This window comes from Monodon monoceros, unplaced genomic scaffold (genome assembly GCF_005190385.1).
Source record: "Monodon monoceros isolate NGI ecotype Baffin Bay Population unplaced genomic scaffold, NGI_Narwhal_1 Super_Scaffold_1, whole genome shotgun sequence".
NCBI classification, from domain to species: Eukaryota; Metazoa; Chordata; class Mammalia; order Artiodactyla; family Monodontidae; genus Monodon; species Monodon monoceros.
Genome location: NW_021703765.1, coordinates 65,125,480 through 65,144,017, shown reverse-complemented (window position 1 = coordinate 65,144,017; position 18,538 = coordinate 65,125,480). Strand labels below are relative to the sequence as shown.

Below are 18,538 nucleotides of genomic sequence, written 5' to 3'. Positions count from 1 at the left end.
CCTGCTATTCCCATTCTCCCACTGAATGCTGGCAGCAACATTTGGAAGTAACTTCTACTAGTTACTATTATTCTCATTTAATAGGTAAGAAAACAAAGACAAGGGAGGTGACATGAGTGGCCTGAGTTCACCCAGCAAGTAAGTGTAGAGCTAGGGCTTGACCCAGGGCCAGACTGCAGGACCTGCTGTCTCCCACCAGGAGCCCTGGCCACAAAGGGAGCCGCCCCTCCCTGATTACTTGCTACAGCTCTGCTCTGATTCCTCTGCCAGGGGCTGCAGACAGGATCCAGATAGTGGTTCCCCTGCTGACCAGGATGGGGCCGAATTGGAAAACCCCTCCTCCAGTGTTTCCAAATGCATCCCGGACTTCTGTCCTGGAAGCGCCTGGTGCCCTCTTGCTGGGACGGTGGGGGGAAGAGGGGCAGCCGAGCCTGGCCACTGGCCTGGACGGTGACTGTTGTGGACGACAGGCGTTGGCACCAACCCAGGCCCTGGAATGCCCAGTTTCCTTGGACCGTGAGACTCACCGTATCCTCACCTGAGCTCGTGCCCTGGGGCCGCAGTAACAAAGTATCACAACTGGAGGGTATAAAAAACACATTGTGTCACAGCTGGGGAGGCTGGGAGCCTGGGAGTCTGCAGTTGAGGGCTCAGCAGGTGCCTTTGTGGATTGGGAGGGAGAATCTGTTCCATTGCTCTCTCCACCTTCTGGTGGCCTCAGGCGTTCCTTGACTCATAGGTGGCCTTCTCCCTGTGTCTTCACATCATCTTCCCGCCATCTGTCTCTGTGTCCAAATTTCCCCTTTCGTAAGGACACGGCCGTAGTGGATGAGGACCCACCCCAATTACCTCATCTTAACTTGATCATCTACAAAGACTCTATTTCTAAATAACGTCACATTTCAAGGGGTGGGACTTCAACATCTTTTAGGGGGACACCATCCAACCCATAACTCTGTTCCACTACGCTCTTACTCCTCTCAGCCTCCCTGGAGGCCAGTGGGGAAGGTTCTGAGGGTTGGGGACGTTTGCAAAGTGAAAGGGTATTTCACATACTCTCTAAGGTTTTGTGAATTTATAACCATCATCGCATATACTGAATGCTCACCGTGTGCCAGGCACTGGGCATACACATTCCCCCATCCTTAGCTGCAGGGCAGCTGTTACCATCCCATTTCACAAGTGGGTGACACAGCCCTCAGTTGAAGGAATGAAGCTTAGATCACTGCAGTTGGAGTAAAAGGCAATGCCTGGGAATTCGGGCAGGAGGGGAGGTGTGAGGGGAGGTTATTTCTACCTCCTAAAAATCTTCGGATCTGGTGACTTCTCTCCATCCCCACGTACCTGCCTGTATCTGTGTCCTGGGGCTGCTGTAGCAAATGACCATAGACTTGGTGGCTTAAAACAACAGAAGTTTATTCTCTCACACTTCTGGAATCCGGAAGTCAAGATGTCAGCAGGGCTCCCTCTGAAGCCTCTAGAGGGGGATCCTTCCCTGCAATGTGCAGCTTCTGGTGGCTCCAGGCATTCCTTGGCTTGTGGCTGCATCCCTCTCCGATCTCTGCCTCTGTCTCCACATGGCCTCCTCTTCTCTGTCTCTCCTCCAGTGTCCTTTATAAGGACAATTTGTCCTTGGATTTAGGGCTCACCCAGGTAATCCAGGACGATGTCACCTCAAAATCATTAATTACATCTGCAGAGAGTCTTTTCCAAATAAGGACACATTCACAGCTTACAGGACGTGGACATATGTTTTGGGGGTCACCATTCAACCCCTTCTTATAGTCCCAGCTGCCATCATCCAAGCTGGGCCACTGCAACTACCCCGTCTCCCAGCCTCCAGGGCGCACAGCCAGAGGAATCTTTCAGAAGCAGAGACCAGACCCCAGTCCCTTCCAACTTAAAGCCTCACAGGCTCCCAGAGCCTCAGGAAGCTCCCTTGGCCGGGCCCTGCTGACCTCTTAGGCCTCGGGTCTCCCTGCTCCCCTCCCCACACCCTGTTCCCACCACACTGACCTGCCCTTGGTTCCTGCAAGGGTCCACACGCGCTCTTGCCTTCAGGCGTCCCCCGTGTGGTTACCGCCGCTCCCTCTGCCTGGGACTCTTCCTGTGGGCTTCACCTGGATGACTTTTGCTAGTCTACCAAGTCTGTTTAGAGAGATTCTCCTGCACTCTCCTTGACAAGTGAATCAGGGGCCTGAGTTCCCACAGCCTGTCCCCGTCAAGTCGTCCCAGGGGGTTATAAGGTGGGTTCACCTGTCTTTGCTCTCCGGACCGCGAGCTCGGCTGGAGCAGAGCCCACCTCACCCACATCCATCCTGCTCACTGCAGAATGGCCGCCACCCACCGCAGGGCACAGCTGGCATCCTGCAGTGTGTCTGGGGGAGCATGGGGATCAGACAGGGCTGGAACTTTCCTCCCACCTCCCACCCCTGCCCATCTTCCTTCCTCAGAGTCTAGGGAAACACTTTTTTCCCACCTTTAAAATCAAGTTCTGTTTGAATGTATGTATGTGTGTTTTCTATATAATAGCTTTATTGAGATATAATTTACATACCGTACAATTCACCCAAACTGTACAAGTCAGTAGTTTTCAGGGTATTCAGAATTGTGCAAGCATCACTACAATCAACTTTAGAACATTTTCATTATCCCAAAAAGAAATCCTATACATATGAGCAGTCATGACCCATTTCCCTCTGACTGCACCCCTTCCCCAGCCCCAGCCTCAGGCAACCACTAATCTCTCTGTCTCCATGGAGCTCCCTATTCTGGACATTTCATACCAATAGAATCTTACAGTACGTGACCTTTTGTGTCTGGCTTCTTTCACTTAGCATAATGTTTTCTAGATTCAGCCACGTTGTAGCATGTGTCAGCACTGCATTCCTTTTTATTGCCTGAATAATATTCCATTATATGGATAGACCACTATTTATCCATTCGTCAGCTGATGGACATTTGGGTTGTTTCCACTTTGGGGCTATGATGAATAGTGATGCTGTGAACCTTTGTGTGCAAGTTTCTGTGTGGATATATGTTTTCATTTCTCTTGGGTCTATACCTAAGTGTGGTGAATGTGTTTTTCTTAATTAAAAATAATTTATATTTTAAATTACAAACACAAAACACGAGAGATCACCGAAGCCACAAATTAGAAACAAGAAAATACAGACACACCCATAATCCCTACAAACAAAGATATCTGGTGTCCTGCCCTGGAAACATCCCTTTGCTCTTGTTTACTTATATGGATCGTGAACGGGAGGCCGTGTATGTAGAAACTGACAACTCCTGGCCCTTGCATTCAGCTTCCTCTGATCTCTCGCGTGACTATCAATAAAGAACCATTCAGCGCAGATTAGAAATGAAACCAGCTTTAACTTCAAAGGACAAACAGCTAAGAGTTTAGCTAACAGCTAAGAAAGAAGGAGGATTTTCAGCTGTCTGGAGGTGGGGGAAAGATTTTCAATGGGGCTGGAACTTCTCATTCTTTGGCCAAAAAAAAAAAAAAAAAAGCACTAAAAAGAAGGGAAACCCAAACCCCAAACAAAAATCTAGGGAATCATTACATCAAGATAGATGGATTACAAGTGATTTATTTTCTTTTTGAAAAAATTTAATGATATTATATTATTATAATGTTTTACCACTAAAAAGATTCTAAGAAGGCTTTGAGGGATTACTGATGAAAAGGAGTGATTTTATAAAACCCAGCAATTCTTAAGGAGCGTGCGGCGAAAAAGGCCTTTTTTGTTCTTTTATAGTTTCTTCCAAGAACGGGCTCACTGAGACAGAGGCCAAGTGAGCAGACAGCCGCAGACTTGAGGGAAGCTGTGAACATCTCAACTCCAAGAATGAGAGTTGCCTGTGTGCACATAGGAAAAAGCAGGTAAGAAAAGGCATTAAAGGTGTCTCTCTTTAAAACGATTGTGGGGGAAAAATGGAAATTCTTAACCATTCATGACTGGTGAGAAAGGCTGAAACTTCATGTTTGCTGTCTTAAATATCTTGCTGCAAACCTTTTCCCAAACTATATGTTCATTATTACAAAAATAATTCTTATAAGCATCCCTTCTTAAACAGAGATTAGTAATTCTAATATTCATGATCAAGTGTTTTAAAGACTTCCACTTATTCTGAAAAGTATCATTAAGCAGAAACACATTCTTGTCTACTCAGAAGCACAGTCTAGAGGCGGCTGGATGCCTGGCACAGAAGCTGCTGCTTTCCACTCCTTCACCCAGGGTAGACATTGCTAAGTGATCACAGCACTCTTTTCCACCAAACTATAGACTGTCTCTGTATCCCTGTCTATTCTTCTCAAAAGGTAACTTCTAGGAGTGAATCAGAGGGGGCAAAAAAACAAAAAACAAAAAACACTCATTAATGTGCAAGTACAAACCCAAGGTGCCACCTAGTGGCAGAGCTTCCTAATTGCAGGCAGAGTACAACAAACTATCCCCAGTTTTAGAAAGAACCGGATCCCTGGGCCAGCAAAGCCAGTCACGATGACAGTAAATAAACTATTCAGTCTAGTCTTGAGCAAATACAGTAGCCCTCCTAGAGAAAAGTTTTGTATTTCAACATGGGTTTTCCTTGCTTTAGCCCAAGAGATTGGCCAATAGAAGAATGTCAGGCAACAACTAGTAGCAACAAATGGCCTTTAGAAAACACCAAATTCTTCCCCAATATTCTCTTTGCCAAAGACTGACTCTTCTGTCTGTCAGGTTCCCAAGCTGCCCAGATTTCTCATTCTGCAGACTACATACACCATGCCTCAGAGTCACATGGGTACTTTTTCCTGAGCAGAATATGCCAGGCCCTGCATAAGGAGCTCATCTGAATTCTCCTCTTAGCAGCCTACCCTGAGACAAATGCTGCTATCCCCATTTTCCAGGCAAATACACTGAGGCTCAGAGAGGGGAAGCAACTTGGCCAATGTCACACAGTGAGGAAGATACAGGCAGGATTGAAATGTCCTCCTGGCCAAGCTGGGGCTGCAGACCCCACAATGTCAGCCCCTTCCTGACAGCAGGCTGCCCTTCTTGCTGGAGGAGTCTAAGCAGGTCAGCTGTGCTCCTGGGAACGTACCACTGGGGCAGGGCACAGGCAGCCCAGATGGGCCAATGGGCCCCGTCAGGAGGGGACTGGGCACAGTGCAGGCTCCCAGGGCCAATTTCGGACCTGGACTGTCCCGACCACCTGCTCCAAGGTTCTGCAGCAAGACATTGAGTCGCCCTCTGTGGTCACTCGCTGTGCAGTTTATCAGCCTCCCTGGCCTCCCTTTCCTGGGCAGAACACCTCTGCATGGGCAGCTGTGATAATGCATGCCGTCTGCAGGCACATAGATACAGGCTCAGGGCTGACTCAGTAGAAGACAGGTCATTTCTGCCCACCCCACTCCCCCTGCTCCTGTCCGCCATCCTGTCCTCCTGCTGTCTCTCTGCTCTCTCCACATCGCTGTCTGCCTGTGTGGCTACTCTGAGCCCCACCTCTTTCCATGTCAGGCCCGGCTCCTCCCTGCTGACCGCAGGGCTCAGTCTCTCTGTCTCTGTGTGTTTATCTCTGTCTCTAACATTCTCTTTCTCTCTCTCTCACCCTCCTCTTCTCTATCTCTGTCTTCCCTCCTCTTCTCTTCCTCTTCTTCCCTCCCTGGGACCAGGGGAGGACACAGTCAACTTCAGCTTCTCGTGGCTTCAGCAGGCAGACATGGGGGGCAGCCCCGGCTCTCTGTCAGGTCCTTCCCTCTGGACAGGGCCCCCACCTCCCCATCACCTCCCTGAACAGCCTCCACTCAGGTGTGTCATGAGTAACCAGAATCCCTGGGCCAGGCCTGCTGAGGACAGGGGCACAGGGTCCTTCCCGGGAGGGGAGGGAGGGGCCGCCTCCCAGGGCACAGCTGGTTCAGAGGCGCAGCTCCTGATCCAGCCCTGGCCCTTGTGGATCCTCTGCCTGCCCAGAGGTGGAGATCCATGTTGAAACTTCACCCCAGCACCCAGGGACCCTCCCAGGATGAAGGCAATAGCAGCTTCCAGAGCTGGAATTGTAAGAGTTGCCATTTCATACGTGTGCATGAGTGGGCGCACACACACATGAATTTAATTCTTAGGGCAGAGGGTGAATATAATATGTATACTTTTTGGTATTAATTTTTTTCAAACCATGCAAAAGGATTCACAGTGAAAACTAACACCCTCAGTCCCTCAGTTCACCTTCCCAAAGGCAGCCAGTTAGCAGTTTCTTGTGAATTCTTCTAGAGAAAGTAAGTGCATGATCTGAGTACTTACGGGTAGATATTCCTGCAATTTCCCCGCAATGGCAGCATCCTTTACACACAGCTGCACTTACTTTTTTCACTTAACAACTGATCTTAGAAGTCCCATAATCTAGGGACTTCCCTGGTGGCACAGTGGTTAAGAATCCACCTGCCAATGCAGGGGACATGCATTCGAGCCCTGGTCCAGGAAGATCCCACATGCCACGGAGCAACTAAGCCCGTGCGCCACAACTACTGAGCCTGAGCTCTAGAGCCCGCGAGCCACAACTACTGGGCCTGCGTGCCACAGCTACTGAAGCCCGCGTGCCTATAGTCTGTGCTCTGCAACAAGAGAAACCACCACAAAGAAAAGTAGCCCCCGCTCGCTGCAACTAGAGAAAAGCCCGTGCACAGCAACGAAGACCCAACGCAGCCAAAAAAAAAAACGTTCCATAATCTCCCTCATCTTTACATATATAAATATATATATAAGCCTCATCTTTATATGTATATGTATATATAATTCACATGCCACAAAACTCATTCTTTAGTATGAACAATTCAGTGTTTTTTAGTATATTCAGAGTTGTGTAACCATCGCCACTAATTTTAGAACATTTTCATCACCCTAAAAAGAAACCCCATACCCACTAGCAGTCACTCCCCATCCCCTGCCCCCAGCCCCTGGCAACCACTAATCTATTTTTTGTCTCTAGGGATTTGCCTATTCTAGACATTTCATATAAATACAATATGTAGCCTTTTGTGTCTGGCTTCTTTCACTCAGCATGATGTTTTCAAGGTTCATCCGTGCTGGAGCATGTATCAGTACTGTGTTCCTTTCAATGGCTGACTAATATTCCACTGTATATGTATGCCACATTTCACTTATCTCTGTTCTTTTTACTCGCAATACAGCATTCCACTGATGGGTGTACCTTAATATACTAGTCTCCTGCAAGGGGCATTTAGGTTGTTTCCAGCCTTTTGATACTACGTATAGTACTGCAGTTAATTTCCTTCTGTTCTTTGCAAATATACATGTAAGAAACTTCCTCACTGTGGAATTACTAGGTCAAAGGAAGACACATTTTACCTTCTATTACATATTACCAACTGTGCTCCAAAGAGGGCATATGTGAAGTGACAATTTCTCCACATCCTTGCCAACTCATTTTATCAAAGATTTTAAGTCCTTACCATCAGTTTTGGAAGGTGCTATCTCATTGTGGTTTTCATCTGCAATTTTTTCTTTTGAGTGAAATTGAATGCCTTTTCATTCTGAGTTGTCTGTTCATAACTTTTGTCTATTTCTCTATTGGGTCATTGATTGATGTTATTGATTTGTAAGAGCTCGTTATATGTGGAGGAAAATAGTCTTTTTTTCTGATTGATATGTTGAAATTTTTTTCCACAGTTAATCATATTATTCTTTTTAATGCAGAAATTTTTATGTACCCAGTGTATCCTTTATGGCTTCTGGGGTATGTAGTTTTCTTAGTACTCTTAGAAAGATTACGGAAAGGGCCCAGCATCTATTTATGATCCATTAGGGGAATCAGACAAATCAACAGATGGCTCCTGCATAGAACGCTGTGAGTGGAGAAGCCCAGTGGACATGTGATCCAGTCTTGGATCCAGTCTTGGTATGGGACACCTTCCCAGAGGCAGGGAGGGGGTGATGTCTGAGCTGTGACAGAAGCGGGAGTGGGCATTGGTAGGCAGAGGGGATGGGATGGGATGGGAAAGCCCTGCAGTCCAGCTGGAGAGCACAGGGTTGGCTGGGAGGATGGAGACTCGCTTTGGTGTCCCAGGGTCTGGGACACAGGGAGGATGGGCAGGCCAGGCCACATTCAGTTCCCACCCTGAGGGCAGCAGGGACACTGAAGGTTTCCCTCACAGGGAAATACCTCCAGTCACCTTTGGGAAGATCCCAAAAGACTGGAAGGGTCAGAGAGGAGGTGAGAAGCCACCAAGGAAACTGAGGCCAAATCCCATAGAGGGTGGGGAGGCTGGAAGGGACAGAGCCGAGGAGTGGGCAGATGGAGAGGATCCAGGCTTGGCACCGCAGGGCTGGACAGGAGGGCAGGGCAGGGAGAGCCTGGAGTCCAGGTGCTCCAGGGGTGCACATCCCCCATATGCTGTCCATCCACTTATGACTCCCTGGGCCAAGCCACAGGCTAGAAATCCATCTCTTCTGGGTCCAGCAGCTCCATCTGCCTAACAGGGCTTCCCAGGCACAATTTATACCAATGCAGGCAGCCCAGAGCCCATTGGTCAGCCAGTGCCAGACAAGGGCAGCAGATGGCAGAAGGACCAGCTCCTGACCCTTAGGGGTTTGGGAGTGTGGGTCTGAGGGAGGCAGAGCCTGTCGTGCAGAAGATGGTGCTGGGCTGGCACCCTGGTCCTGCCCCCTCTGCCTGGTCCCCACAGGAGCTGAGACCAACAACCTGGGGTCCTCTTCCCCAAGTGCTCTTCTCTCTGTGTCTGTCTACCTCTTTTTCTGTCTCTCTGTCTTTCCATCTGCCTCTCTCTACATCTCTCTGACTGACATCTCCCCCTCTGTCTCCAGCTTGCTGGCTCTCTTTCTCCCTTTCTATCTCTCTATATCTCTATATCTCTCTCTGGCTCTTTCTCCCTCTCCTCTTCCTCCTCAGAATCACTTCCTCAGAGTGGAACCCATTCATCCTGGGGGTGTCAGGTGGGGCAGGCCCACATGCTCCTGGCCCAGCAGGCACCTCCTGGGACCGGCAGGGCTGGCAGGCAGCTCCAGGGTCTCCGCTCTAAGTGGCTCCTCTTGCCTGTCCTTCGTACCTGCCAGGTCCATCCAAACCACGTGGACTTGTGGCCACCACTCCAGATGCGTCCAGCAGGGGGTGGGTTTCACCTCACTGTGGCCGGGAAAAGGACATTTTCCCACACAGAAGGCCCTTTCACTTGGCAGACCTTGTTCTTAGATCCTTGGTCACCAAGCATCCCCCTTACTAGCCTAGAAGTGATTACTAGCCCACTACTAGTGATTTAGGGTTTAAATGAGGAAGAATCCCTGTTAACTGGGCCCCAACATTTAACAACACTCAATATATCCGTCATTAACACTCTAGTGTAAATGAGCCAACCTCTACCCCCCCCCCAGCTAGGTGGATGTTGCCTAAGGAGACCTCATTAGTCTGTTTTTGCAGGAGGAGAGATGTGGAAAAAGAAGCAGAGCCAGGGATACCCAAAGAAGGGAAATAGGGCAAAGGTGGGGGGCAGAAAGGAGGGGATTTGTGGGCAAGGAACCAGAGGAAGGGAAGTGGGACAAACATTGTTAAGGAGAAGGCCTCTTATCTGTCCATTTCTTCACAGTCAACAAAGCACAGTCACAGGAAAGTCCCCAAGTCTTGTATCCCTCCCTCCCCCGGTGTCCAGATGGGGGCACTGGGCCCAGAGAGAAGGGACTCACTGTAGATCATGCAGACATCCAGGTGTCCTAACTCCAAATACAGGTGCCCTGGCTGCCACCCTGTCGTCCTCCTCTGACCCAAGGTGCCGGTCTCTTCCCCTGAGGATTCCTGAGGAGGGCAGGAAAGCCCTCTCTCGGAGCCCTAATTTATGATTTTCCGACAGCTTCCTTCCTCCCATCACTCCTTCTAGCTCCAGTCCCAGCTTCATGAGGAAGGAATGAACTGGGTGAGAAGGGCAGCTCCATGGAGCATAATTAACTTGGCTGGGCAGCTGCAGGCTCTCGGGTCCCCCAGCATCCCCGCCCTGGCCCAGCGAGGGGCCGCAGGGCCAGGCCTCCAGATCAAAGGCACAGAAAGCGGGCATTGTTCCCTAACCTGGAAGGCCGGCCCACTGGCCCTGCCCTTTGTTTGGGCAGAGGCTTCGATGGCGCTGGCGCTGACTGGGCCCCTGGGGGCTGCTGCCACAGGCTCCGGTACCCCCAGGCCTCTTGGGCTGCTCCCTCCCCTGTAGAATGTGCACGACATGGGTACAGATCAACTGGGGCACCTGGACTCACACAAGCTGGTGTGCAAGCAGGGCTAATTTTATGCCCCCACCCCCACCCCGAGCTGGGGAGACTGTCCTTGGGACATAGGCAGAGGGAAGAGGTCCTTAGCACAGGCTCCAGGGGCAGTTCACAGGGAAGGGAGGCTGCGACCCAGGTTTGTTTGCTGTTAGAAGAACAGCATTTCCTGTTTGGATTAGGCCGGCTGGATGTGTCAGTGAATACACACCAGAAGGGCTGTGTTTCCCAGACCCCATGGCCTGCTCCCGGTGGTGTGTGTGTGTGTGTGTGTGTGTGTGTGTGTGTGTGTGTGTGTATGCATGTGCTCCCTCTCACGGGAGTCTAAATCTGAGCTGAGTTCTCTTTTTGCCCAAAGAAACACCCTTGCAGGGTCAGAGGGCAGCAGTGTGGCCTAATGGGTAAGTGCAGAGGCCGGCACCCATCACTCAACAGCCGTGGGCCCCGCACCTGGGGATAATATGGAGGCCTCCCGGGTGTGGGAGAAGAGGGCAGGCAACAATGCAAGCAAAATGCTTAGCACAGCGCCTGGCACACGGTCAGCGCTCAGACCGGACCGGAAGCTGCTGTTGTTACTGGCGGTTGTGGTTCCATCTTGGCAGCTGAGAAGATCAGCCCCCCAGGGAAGAGGCCCCACCCACAGGGGCCTTGAGCCAGCGGGCCCCTCTCCTCCCCATCTCAGCAAACACTGAAACCTCAAATGACCAAACCCAGGTCCCTGCAGCATTTCCTGCCCTTCCTGCTCAGTGGGGAAAGAGGACCAGAAAATAAGCTGATATCCACCAGGAGAGTGCGTCCTCAAAAAGGGGCTTCATACTGTGCCCCAGGACCACCGCGCAGAGACCCAAAGCTTTAAAAGCTGCCTTGTTTTTTGTTTGTTTGATTGAAGTATAGTTGATTTACAATGTTGTGTTAGTTTCTGGTGTACAGGCAAGTGATTCAGTTATATATATATATTCAGATTATTTTCCATTATAGCTTATTACAAGATATTGAATATAGTTCCCTATGCTATACAGTAGGACCTTGTTGTTTATCTATCTTATATAAAGTAGTGTGTATCTGTTAATCCCAAACTCCTAATTTATCCCTCCCCCGCTTTCCCCTTTGGTAACCATAGATTTGTTTTCTATGTCTGTGAGTCTGTTTCTGTTTTGTAAATAAGTTCATTTGTACCATTTTTTTAGAATCTACAGGTAAGTGATATCATATGGTATTTGCCTTTCTCTCTCTGACTTACTTCTCTTAGTATGATAATCTCTAGGTCCATCCATGTTTCTGTAAATGGCAATATTTCATTCTTTTTTATGGTTGAGTAATATTCCATGGTGTATATGTGCCACATCTTCTTTATCCATTCATCTGTCGATGGACACTTAGGTTGCTTCCATGTCTTAAAACTGCCTTGTTTTTTCAGGCAAGGAAATGAGGCTCCGAGAGGGGAGGTGACTTGTCCCGGGTCACACAGTGTCCAGTGGTTGCTCTGGAATTGACACCTAGGCCTATGGGGTGCTGATCCTATGTGGTAACCACCAGGCTGCACTGGCATGGGGGTCTAGCTGTAGTTTTAAATAAATACCCTGGACCAAGGGACCCCAGCCTCATTAAGGATAGGACCCTTTCTGATGTCCAAATGTTGATAACAGCTTTTCCTGGGAGCATCCATTGCTGGAGAAATTCACAGTGGCCTGGAGCGCCCACGAGTTTGGTGATAAAGGAACATGTATGCCATTCATCACAGGAGCATCTCAGACACGTTGCAAAAAGATGTGGTAGTGCCTCCTCATTCTGTGGCCCTCTTGAGCCTTAGGACAGAAGCCACTGCCCAGCACTTCCCCTTCCTAAAGAGCTGCATACCCTCCAAAGTGCCCTTTGGGGTGTTGGGTTTTGATCGTGGCCACCTGACCAGGCCTCAGATGGGCCTGGGACCATCTCATGAGATGGCCCCTTGAGAGTGACAAGTTATCTAGAGGATTAAGTAACTGATCTAGTTGTGTCAAAAATAAGAGCTAACCAAAGAGGTGCAAAGCTGCTTTTCTTGGGGGTCAGACAGATGGCACATAGAGGTGCCCAAAAACCACAGATGGAAGGGAGGGAGGCAGCTCCCCTAGGGGGGCAAAGTTGGCACCATGATGATGTGATGATGTTGTTGGAGGATGTGAGGAGCCCTTGGGGGAACCACGTGAAGCAGGGGACTGTGGGGGTCAAGGCATATCTCATTCCTGCACACACCCCATAAGGAACGTGCAACTGTTCTCCTTACAAAGAGAAACTGAGGCTCAGAGAGGGGCAGGCCTTGCCCAAGCTAACACGGGCAGAGGGGGCAGAGGGAGGGTTTGAACCCAGCTCTCACTGCCTGCCCCCTCGGGGGACAGGAGTCGGCTCTCTCCACTGGTACACCCTCCCCCCTCTGACTCAGCCCAGGGCCCTGTGCTGCTCTGGTGAGTCTAGGAGAGGTAGTCCCAGGAATCAGAGGTCAGGGCCAGCATGCCCTTCTTGCTGGAGTGTTTCTAGCAGAGATCCTAGATCTGGACAAGCCACAGCAGGATCCCGTAGGACAGGTCACCGGTGCACTGCCGGGGTGGTAGGGGCTTCACCAGCCTGGGACTGCCTGCTGCCCATCAGTTCTGGCAGAAGGGGGTGGGGGGGAGGTCAGAGACTGTCCTGGAGTTTGGGGAGGGTCTGGGTGCCCTCTGATGAGAACATAAACATACACTCCTGTCACAGACACATACATCACACACATGCATACAGGCATCACACATTTCACATGCCCCCATCACACCTGCACACATATGTATCACACACACATACCATACTTTCATACTCTTTGGTGGAATTCACATGTACCCCAGATGAAGTAACTCCACTGTAAGCCAGTCCTTTCCTTGTCACTGATGGGGAAACCCAGGCGCAGAGCAACTGATGTCTGCACTCTTCCTTAATTGTGCGAAAGAGCTGACACCCCCTCTGAAGTCAGGAGAACTGGATTTGAATCCTAGCTCTTCCAACCACTGATGGGGTGCTTTAGGCAGATGACATCTCCTCTCTGCCTCAGTTTCTCCATCTGTAAAATGGTGATAAAAGTGGACACTGACTTTATGGGGTCAGCCCAGGTCTTCTCCCAGGGGGACTACGAGTGCCTGGGCCTCCTTTTTTCTCTCTGTAAAATGGGGATAATTGTGCCCACTTCACCCAGAGTGGTTTGAAGATTAAACCGAGAGAGGATGTGAAGCGGAGGTGAGGTGCCCTGCACACAGTGGCGTTCACTGCTCAGGAAGCCTTTGTTGCATGGATGGACCGTCCCTCGTGGCTCGGGAACTGGAACCCTCAAAAATGTCGAGAGGGGATGAGGCCCCCGCATCATTAACCCAGGCTTGTCGGGTTTGGGTCCTGGCTGCGTCTGAGACCATGGCCCGGCTTCAGCTCCCCACTTTGCAACACGTGGCAGGGCACCTCGAAACTGGCACTTCGCCCCCAAAAGGGCCACGCGGCGCAGGGCGCCAGGCTCAGGTGGGCACCTGGTGGCCTTCCTGGCGGGGGCGCCCGACCCCCGGGGCTTCTTCCGGGTTGGCAGCGGCGGCGCAAGGGGCGGGGGGCCGCGCGGAGGGGCCGGGCCGCCCCGCGCCCGCCTCCCGCCCGCCCTCCCGCCGCTGCGCTGGGAACCGGGATCCGCGCGTCCTGGGCGGCTGGCTGCGCGGGTGGGGACGCCAGGCTGGAGGCGACGGCGAGGGTCCGCGCGCGGAGGGCGCCGGGCGCAACATGGGCGGCCCGCGGGCCTGGGCGCTGCTTTGCTTCGGGCTCCTGCTCCCGGGAGGCAGCGCCGCGTGGAGCGTTGGGGGAGCCCCGTTCTCTGCACGCAGGTAAGGGCTGCCCCTACCCCCCGCACCACCTCTGTGCCCTGCCAGCCCGGGGTTGGGGACAGGGACTCCAGGCACCGCCCCCCCACAAACTCCGTGCAAGCCCGGGATTGGGAAAGGGACCCGGTTCCCCACCTCATTGCCAGCCCGGGTTGGGGCAGGAACCCTGGGCCTCCCCGCTATCTGGCAGAAGCTCCAGGCCCTGCGGCGGTCACCTACTTCACGTATACAGAGCCGGCAGTCCCCCGACAGCCTTCTCCACCCCCCACCACTTCACCTCCAGAGCCCCAGGGGGTGGTTTCCCCCGAGGGAGGAAACCACCAAGACTTCCCCCACCCTCTCCCTAGGGCCCCCTTCCTGCACATAGGAGAAGCCCAGGACACCCTCTAGCTGCCACTTGGGGGACCCTCCTCGCTTTACTCTGCTCCTGGCTTTTTTTTAGTATCCCAGCTATTTATTTCTCTCAAAGGAAGAAGACTGGGGTGGAGTTTCACAGACCGAGGGTCAGTGTCGGCTCCCAGGGACCTGGCATTTTGGACTGCGCTGGGAGCAAGTGCTCTGTCTTCCTGCTGCTCTCTCAGGAGCAGGGAGCATTCTATCTGGTGGTGTTTATGGAGCATCTCCCAATACCAGTGAGGGGGCCCTTTATGTGCAGTGTTCAAGGATTGAATGAGGTAGGGAACACTTGTCCCCATTTAGCAGATGAGCAAACTGAGGCCCCAGAGAATTAACATAATCTTCTAGGCTCATTGACCATTAATAGAAGAACTGGGATTCAAATCTGTGTCTTTCTGGCCTTGGTGACACTGTTTGGACCTACCCAGGCCCCTGTCCTGGCTGTAGCCCCTGCCCCTGCCCCTGCCCCTGCTGGGGTCCTGTTTCGAGGGCCAGCCGCCGCTGTTGTCTGAGGCAGACAATACGGAGTAGCCAGGCCTCTCCAGGCCTTTTCATCCCATTCAAAGGCCTGCCCGGCCCCCACCCCCTACGGGCTCAATTCTTTAATTCTTTTCAGAAATTCCCTTTTCCCAGTGGCCAGGGGCCAGCGTGCCCCCGCTGGGCTAGCAAGAGCAGGTGACATGGGCAGGGCTGGAGGGCAGAGGTGGCCGTGGCATCAGAGGCCAGAGGAGCAGTTGTTTTGAGACAGGGGCTGACGGCTGGCAGATGTCACAGCCACCACCATGCATGCTGACCTGGGCTGGCATTTCACCTGTACCTATACCCTCCAGAATCTTCCCAACTGCCGTGGGAGGCACACATTTTTATGGTCCTCATTTCATAGAGGAGGAAGGTGAGGCTCAGAGAGGGGACATGAGCTGCCTAGGGCAAGGATGTGAACCCCCAGGGTCCCCAGTGTCAAGCTCAGGATTATGGTTGAGAAGGCATAAGGCTTGGACTGCCCTTTAGCCAGTCCACTGCCTCCCGGCCTGGGCTTCTTGGCCCCCCAGGACTTGCTATGTGGGAGCAGGATGGTGTCTGTGGGCAGGTATCTGGTGGTCACTGGGGACTGTCACCCCATCTGGTCATAGAAGGCTCACAGTGGCCTGAGCATCACAAAAGCTCTGTAGGCAATGCTGTTGCTCCCATTTTACAGATAAGAAAACCAAGGCCAAAAAAAAAAGAAAGCCAAGGCTTAGAGAGGAAAAGACACCTCAATCTAAGTCAGTCAGTTTCCAGATCCAGTGTACTTTTCACTCCAGCAGCTCTCCTGGAGGAGGGCGAGCTTTTGTCAGCTTGGGGAGCTGAGAAAGGTTTGCAGGTCATGGTTAGGAATTAGGGGCTCTGGCCTCAGATAGAGCAGCGTTTTATTCCTGGCTCTGTCACCCACTCAATGTCTGACCTCAGGCAGGTCTCTTCAGGGCCCCAGGTCTCAGTTCCCCTCTTCCCTCCCCTCATCCCCTGCACAGAGGCCTGTTCTGAGGACAGTCCCCCACGGGAGGAACCAGTGCAGGGCCTGATGTACAGTGGTTCCTGCTATGACCAACATTAAGTGAGGGGAGGGACCCCTAGCCGGAGGAATCTGGTTCTTGGCTGCGGGGACCTCCCCTTGTGGCCCTGTCCCAGCATCATTGGAGACGGATGGGGATGTTGCTCCCCGTCAGCCCTCCCTCCACCCCTATCCCGGTGCCCCAGGCACCCCTTGGCAGCCGAGAGACCAGAGGGAGAAAAGAGGCTTTGTGCCTGGGGAGGGGGAGGCCCGGGAAGGCATCCAAGGGGCCGCCCCCAGGCCCAAGAATGTGGCAAGACTTTGAGACCCCCGGAACCAGGGTGTCCAGGGCTGTGCAGAGCTGCCTTGTCTCGCCCTTGCCCCTGTCTGCCCCCCCAGTCCCTGCTGGGGGTGCTTCCTGCCCCTCTGAGGGCCCTTCCAGCCTTTAATGACCCATCTCAGTGTCTCAACGCTGTGGCTCTAGAGTTGAAGCCGTCACTGGTGTCCTGGTCCAGGCTTCTTTCCCTGCAGTACTGGCTTCCTTTGGGCAAATCTAAGAATCAAGGAGAGTGGAGAATTTTCTTCCCCACCCCCTCCGTTGGGAGCTCAGATCCCAGCGCTATACCCACAGGGGTGACCTGGGTAGGTGACTTCTCTTGGGGCCTCAGTTTCCACTTGGTAAAATGCAGAGCCTGACAATCCCTATCCCAAAGTCAAGGGGAGGACCTTGTGCGGAAGGTACAGTGCTGGTGTCCCTCAGGGAAGCCCCTGGACAACAGCTGCCTGGTGTGGGCCCTATGTCATGGTCCAGGAACAAGAACTACCAAAAGCCGTCAGCGCTGCGCTAAGGGCTTTACGTGAAACCTCCCTTACAGGAGGAGTGTCTGCTGTCCCCATTTGCAGATGGACAAAATGAGGCCCCGAGCGGGTCAGGGCCTTGTCCAGGGTCACCAACTTAGGAAGCAGCAGAGCCAGTGTGTGGGGTTCGCCTCTGGTGTGGGGTTCTGGCTCTGTTCACCCCACCCCCACCCTGTGGGTCTTCTTTCTTTCCTCTCCTTTTCATAGCAGCCCTTGGCCCCCAGCCCGCTTGGCTGCCTCCTGCAATTAGCCCCTATCACTGTTCCGGATCACAGCCCTGGGCCCCGGATCACAGCCCTGGGCCCCGTGGAGACAAAGTCCCCTGAGCTCCTCGTGGCAGGGGGTGGAGGGCAGATGGGGGGGGGCCCCTCGTGGGGGCGGCCAGTGCCAGGCCGAGCTGGTCTGGCCTGTTTTCTCTCCTCCCGGCAGCCTCTGGAGGCCCAGGAGGTGCTGAGTGGGCAGAAGTGGCAGGCCCAGGAGAGAAGTGCTGCCTCCTCCCAGCCCCTGCCATTGTCCCATCCCACAGGAGGTAACCCAGCGTCATCGGGTTCCTGGGCGGCTTATCACCAACCACGTCCCAGAAAAGAAGCTCCCAAGGGCAGCAGGATGGGGGCGGGGCCTCCAAGGACTGCGCCCATCTCTGGGAACCTGGGTCCCGGCTCCTCTGCCCAGGGCCACTGTCTGTTCTCAGTCATTCAGCAAACCTCCCTGAGCGCCCCCGGGCTGAGCCCCATACTGGCTTGGTCCCCGCCAGCGCCCTCCCCCAGCACCATCGGGGGAAGAAAAAGCTCAGGGCTGCTGTGAGTGGCTGAGGGGGGCCCCTGCAGGTGCCCAACTGTGCCCAGAGCCTCAGGACTGAGACCCAGAGGATGAATAGGAGTTTGCTGGAGCAGGGAGAGGGCTTTCCAGGCAGAGGAAATCTCCTATGCAAAGATCTGAGCTGGGGAGAAGATGCGCATGGGAGGGAGGGCAGGAAGGAGGGAGAGCAGCAGCACAAGCATGCAGGACCCAGCGGTCAGGGCGACGGGCAGCGTGGTGGGCTGTGGACTTCAGGCCAGCAGTGCCCCTGGAAAGTGGACGGAGGGGTGGGCGGGTGGTGGAGCCAGGCTATGATCCTGCAGAGGAGCTCGGGCTTATCCTGGCAGCAGTGGGGCTGGGTCTTCAAGGCCAGGGAGGGGCAGCGCATAATTATTGGTGACCCCCCAGGTGGAGGGCACGAGGGGCTGACCTTGAACCACCTGGCCAGAGTGTCCCCTCCTGTCTAAAATGTCTGCTAGCCGGCCATCAGCTCCGTGTCTCCTAAGCAGGGGATTCAAGCAAACTCCAGCTGGTGGGAAATAAGCAGGGAACCAGGCAGCAACTCACATGGGGGAGATTTTAAGTAAGAAAGAAGAAAAAAACTGTTTTCTCTGGCTCCTCCGTGGTCAAAAGAATTGCTAGGGCAATTGTGGGCAGTCACAGGCCCACCTCCCCCAGTCCAGTCCAGGGGCTGGGCATGGGGTGTGTGTGCACACTTGTGTGTGAGGGTGCACGGCTCTGTGTCTGCAGGTTTTGGCCCGAGTGCAAGTTGGACAGTCATTTCTGTGGTTATGTGTCCTGCTAGATTGACCTTGGTCTGATTGCGTGCT

At 52.9% G+C, this 18,538-nt stretch overlaps 1 protein-coding gene across 17 annotated transcripts in view; it reads left to right on the top strand.

Annotated features, from left to right (window-relative positions):
• Positions 1–18,538, top strand: part of EMID1 (EMI domain containing 1) — a 74,201-nt gene that overhangs the window by 19,503 nt on the left and 36,160 nt on the right. For 14 of the 17 annotated variants that reach the window (XR_003794970.1, XR_003794972.1, XR_003794973.1 and 11 more), the window contains exon 1: positions 13,934–14,131. Coding sequence is in view for 14 of the 17 variants with exons in the window: in XM_029232472.1 (XP_029088305.1) it covers positions 14,031–14,131 (101 nt within the window). In the remaining 3 variants the exon portion in view is untranslated. Of the gene's footprint in view, positions 1–3,767; positions 3,893–13,904; positions 14,132–14,617; positions 14,803–18,538 lie in introns of those variants that run through there. The other 3 variants (XM_029232463.1, XM_029232456.1, XM_029232480.1) reach the window with 3 other exon arrangements.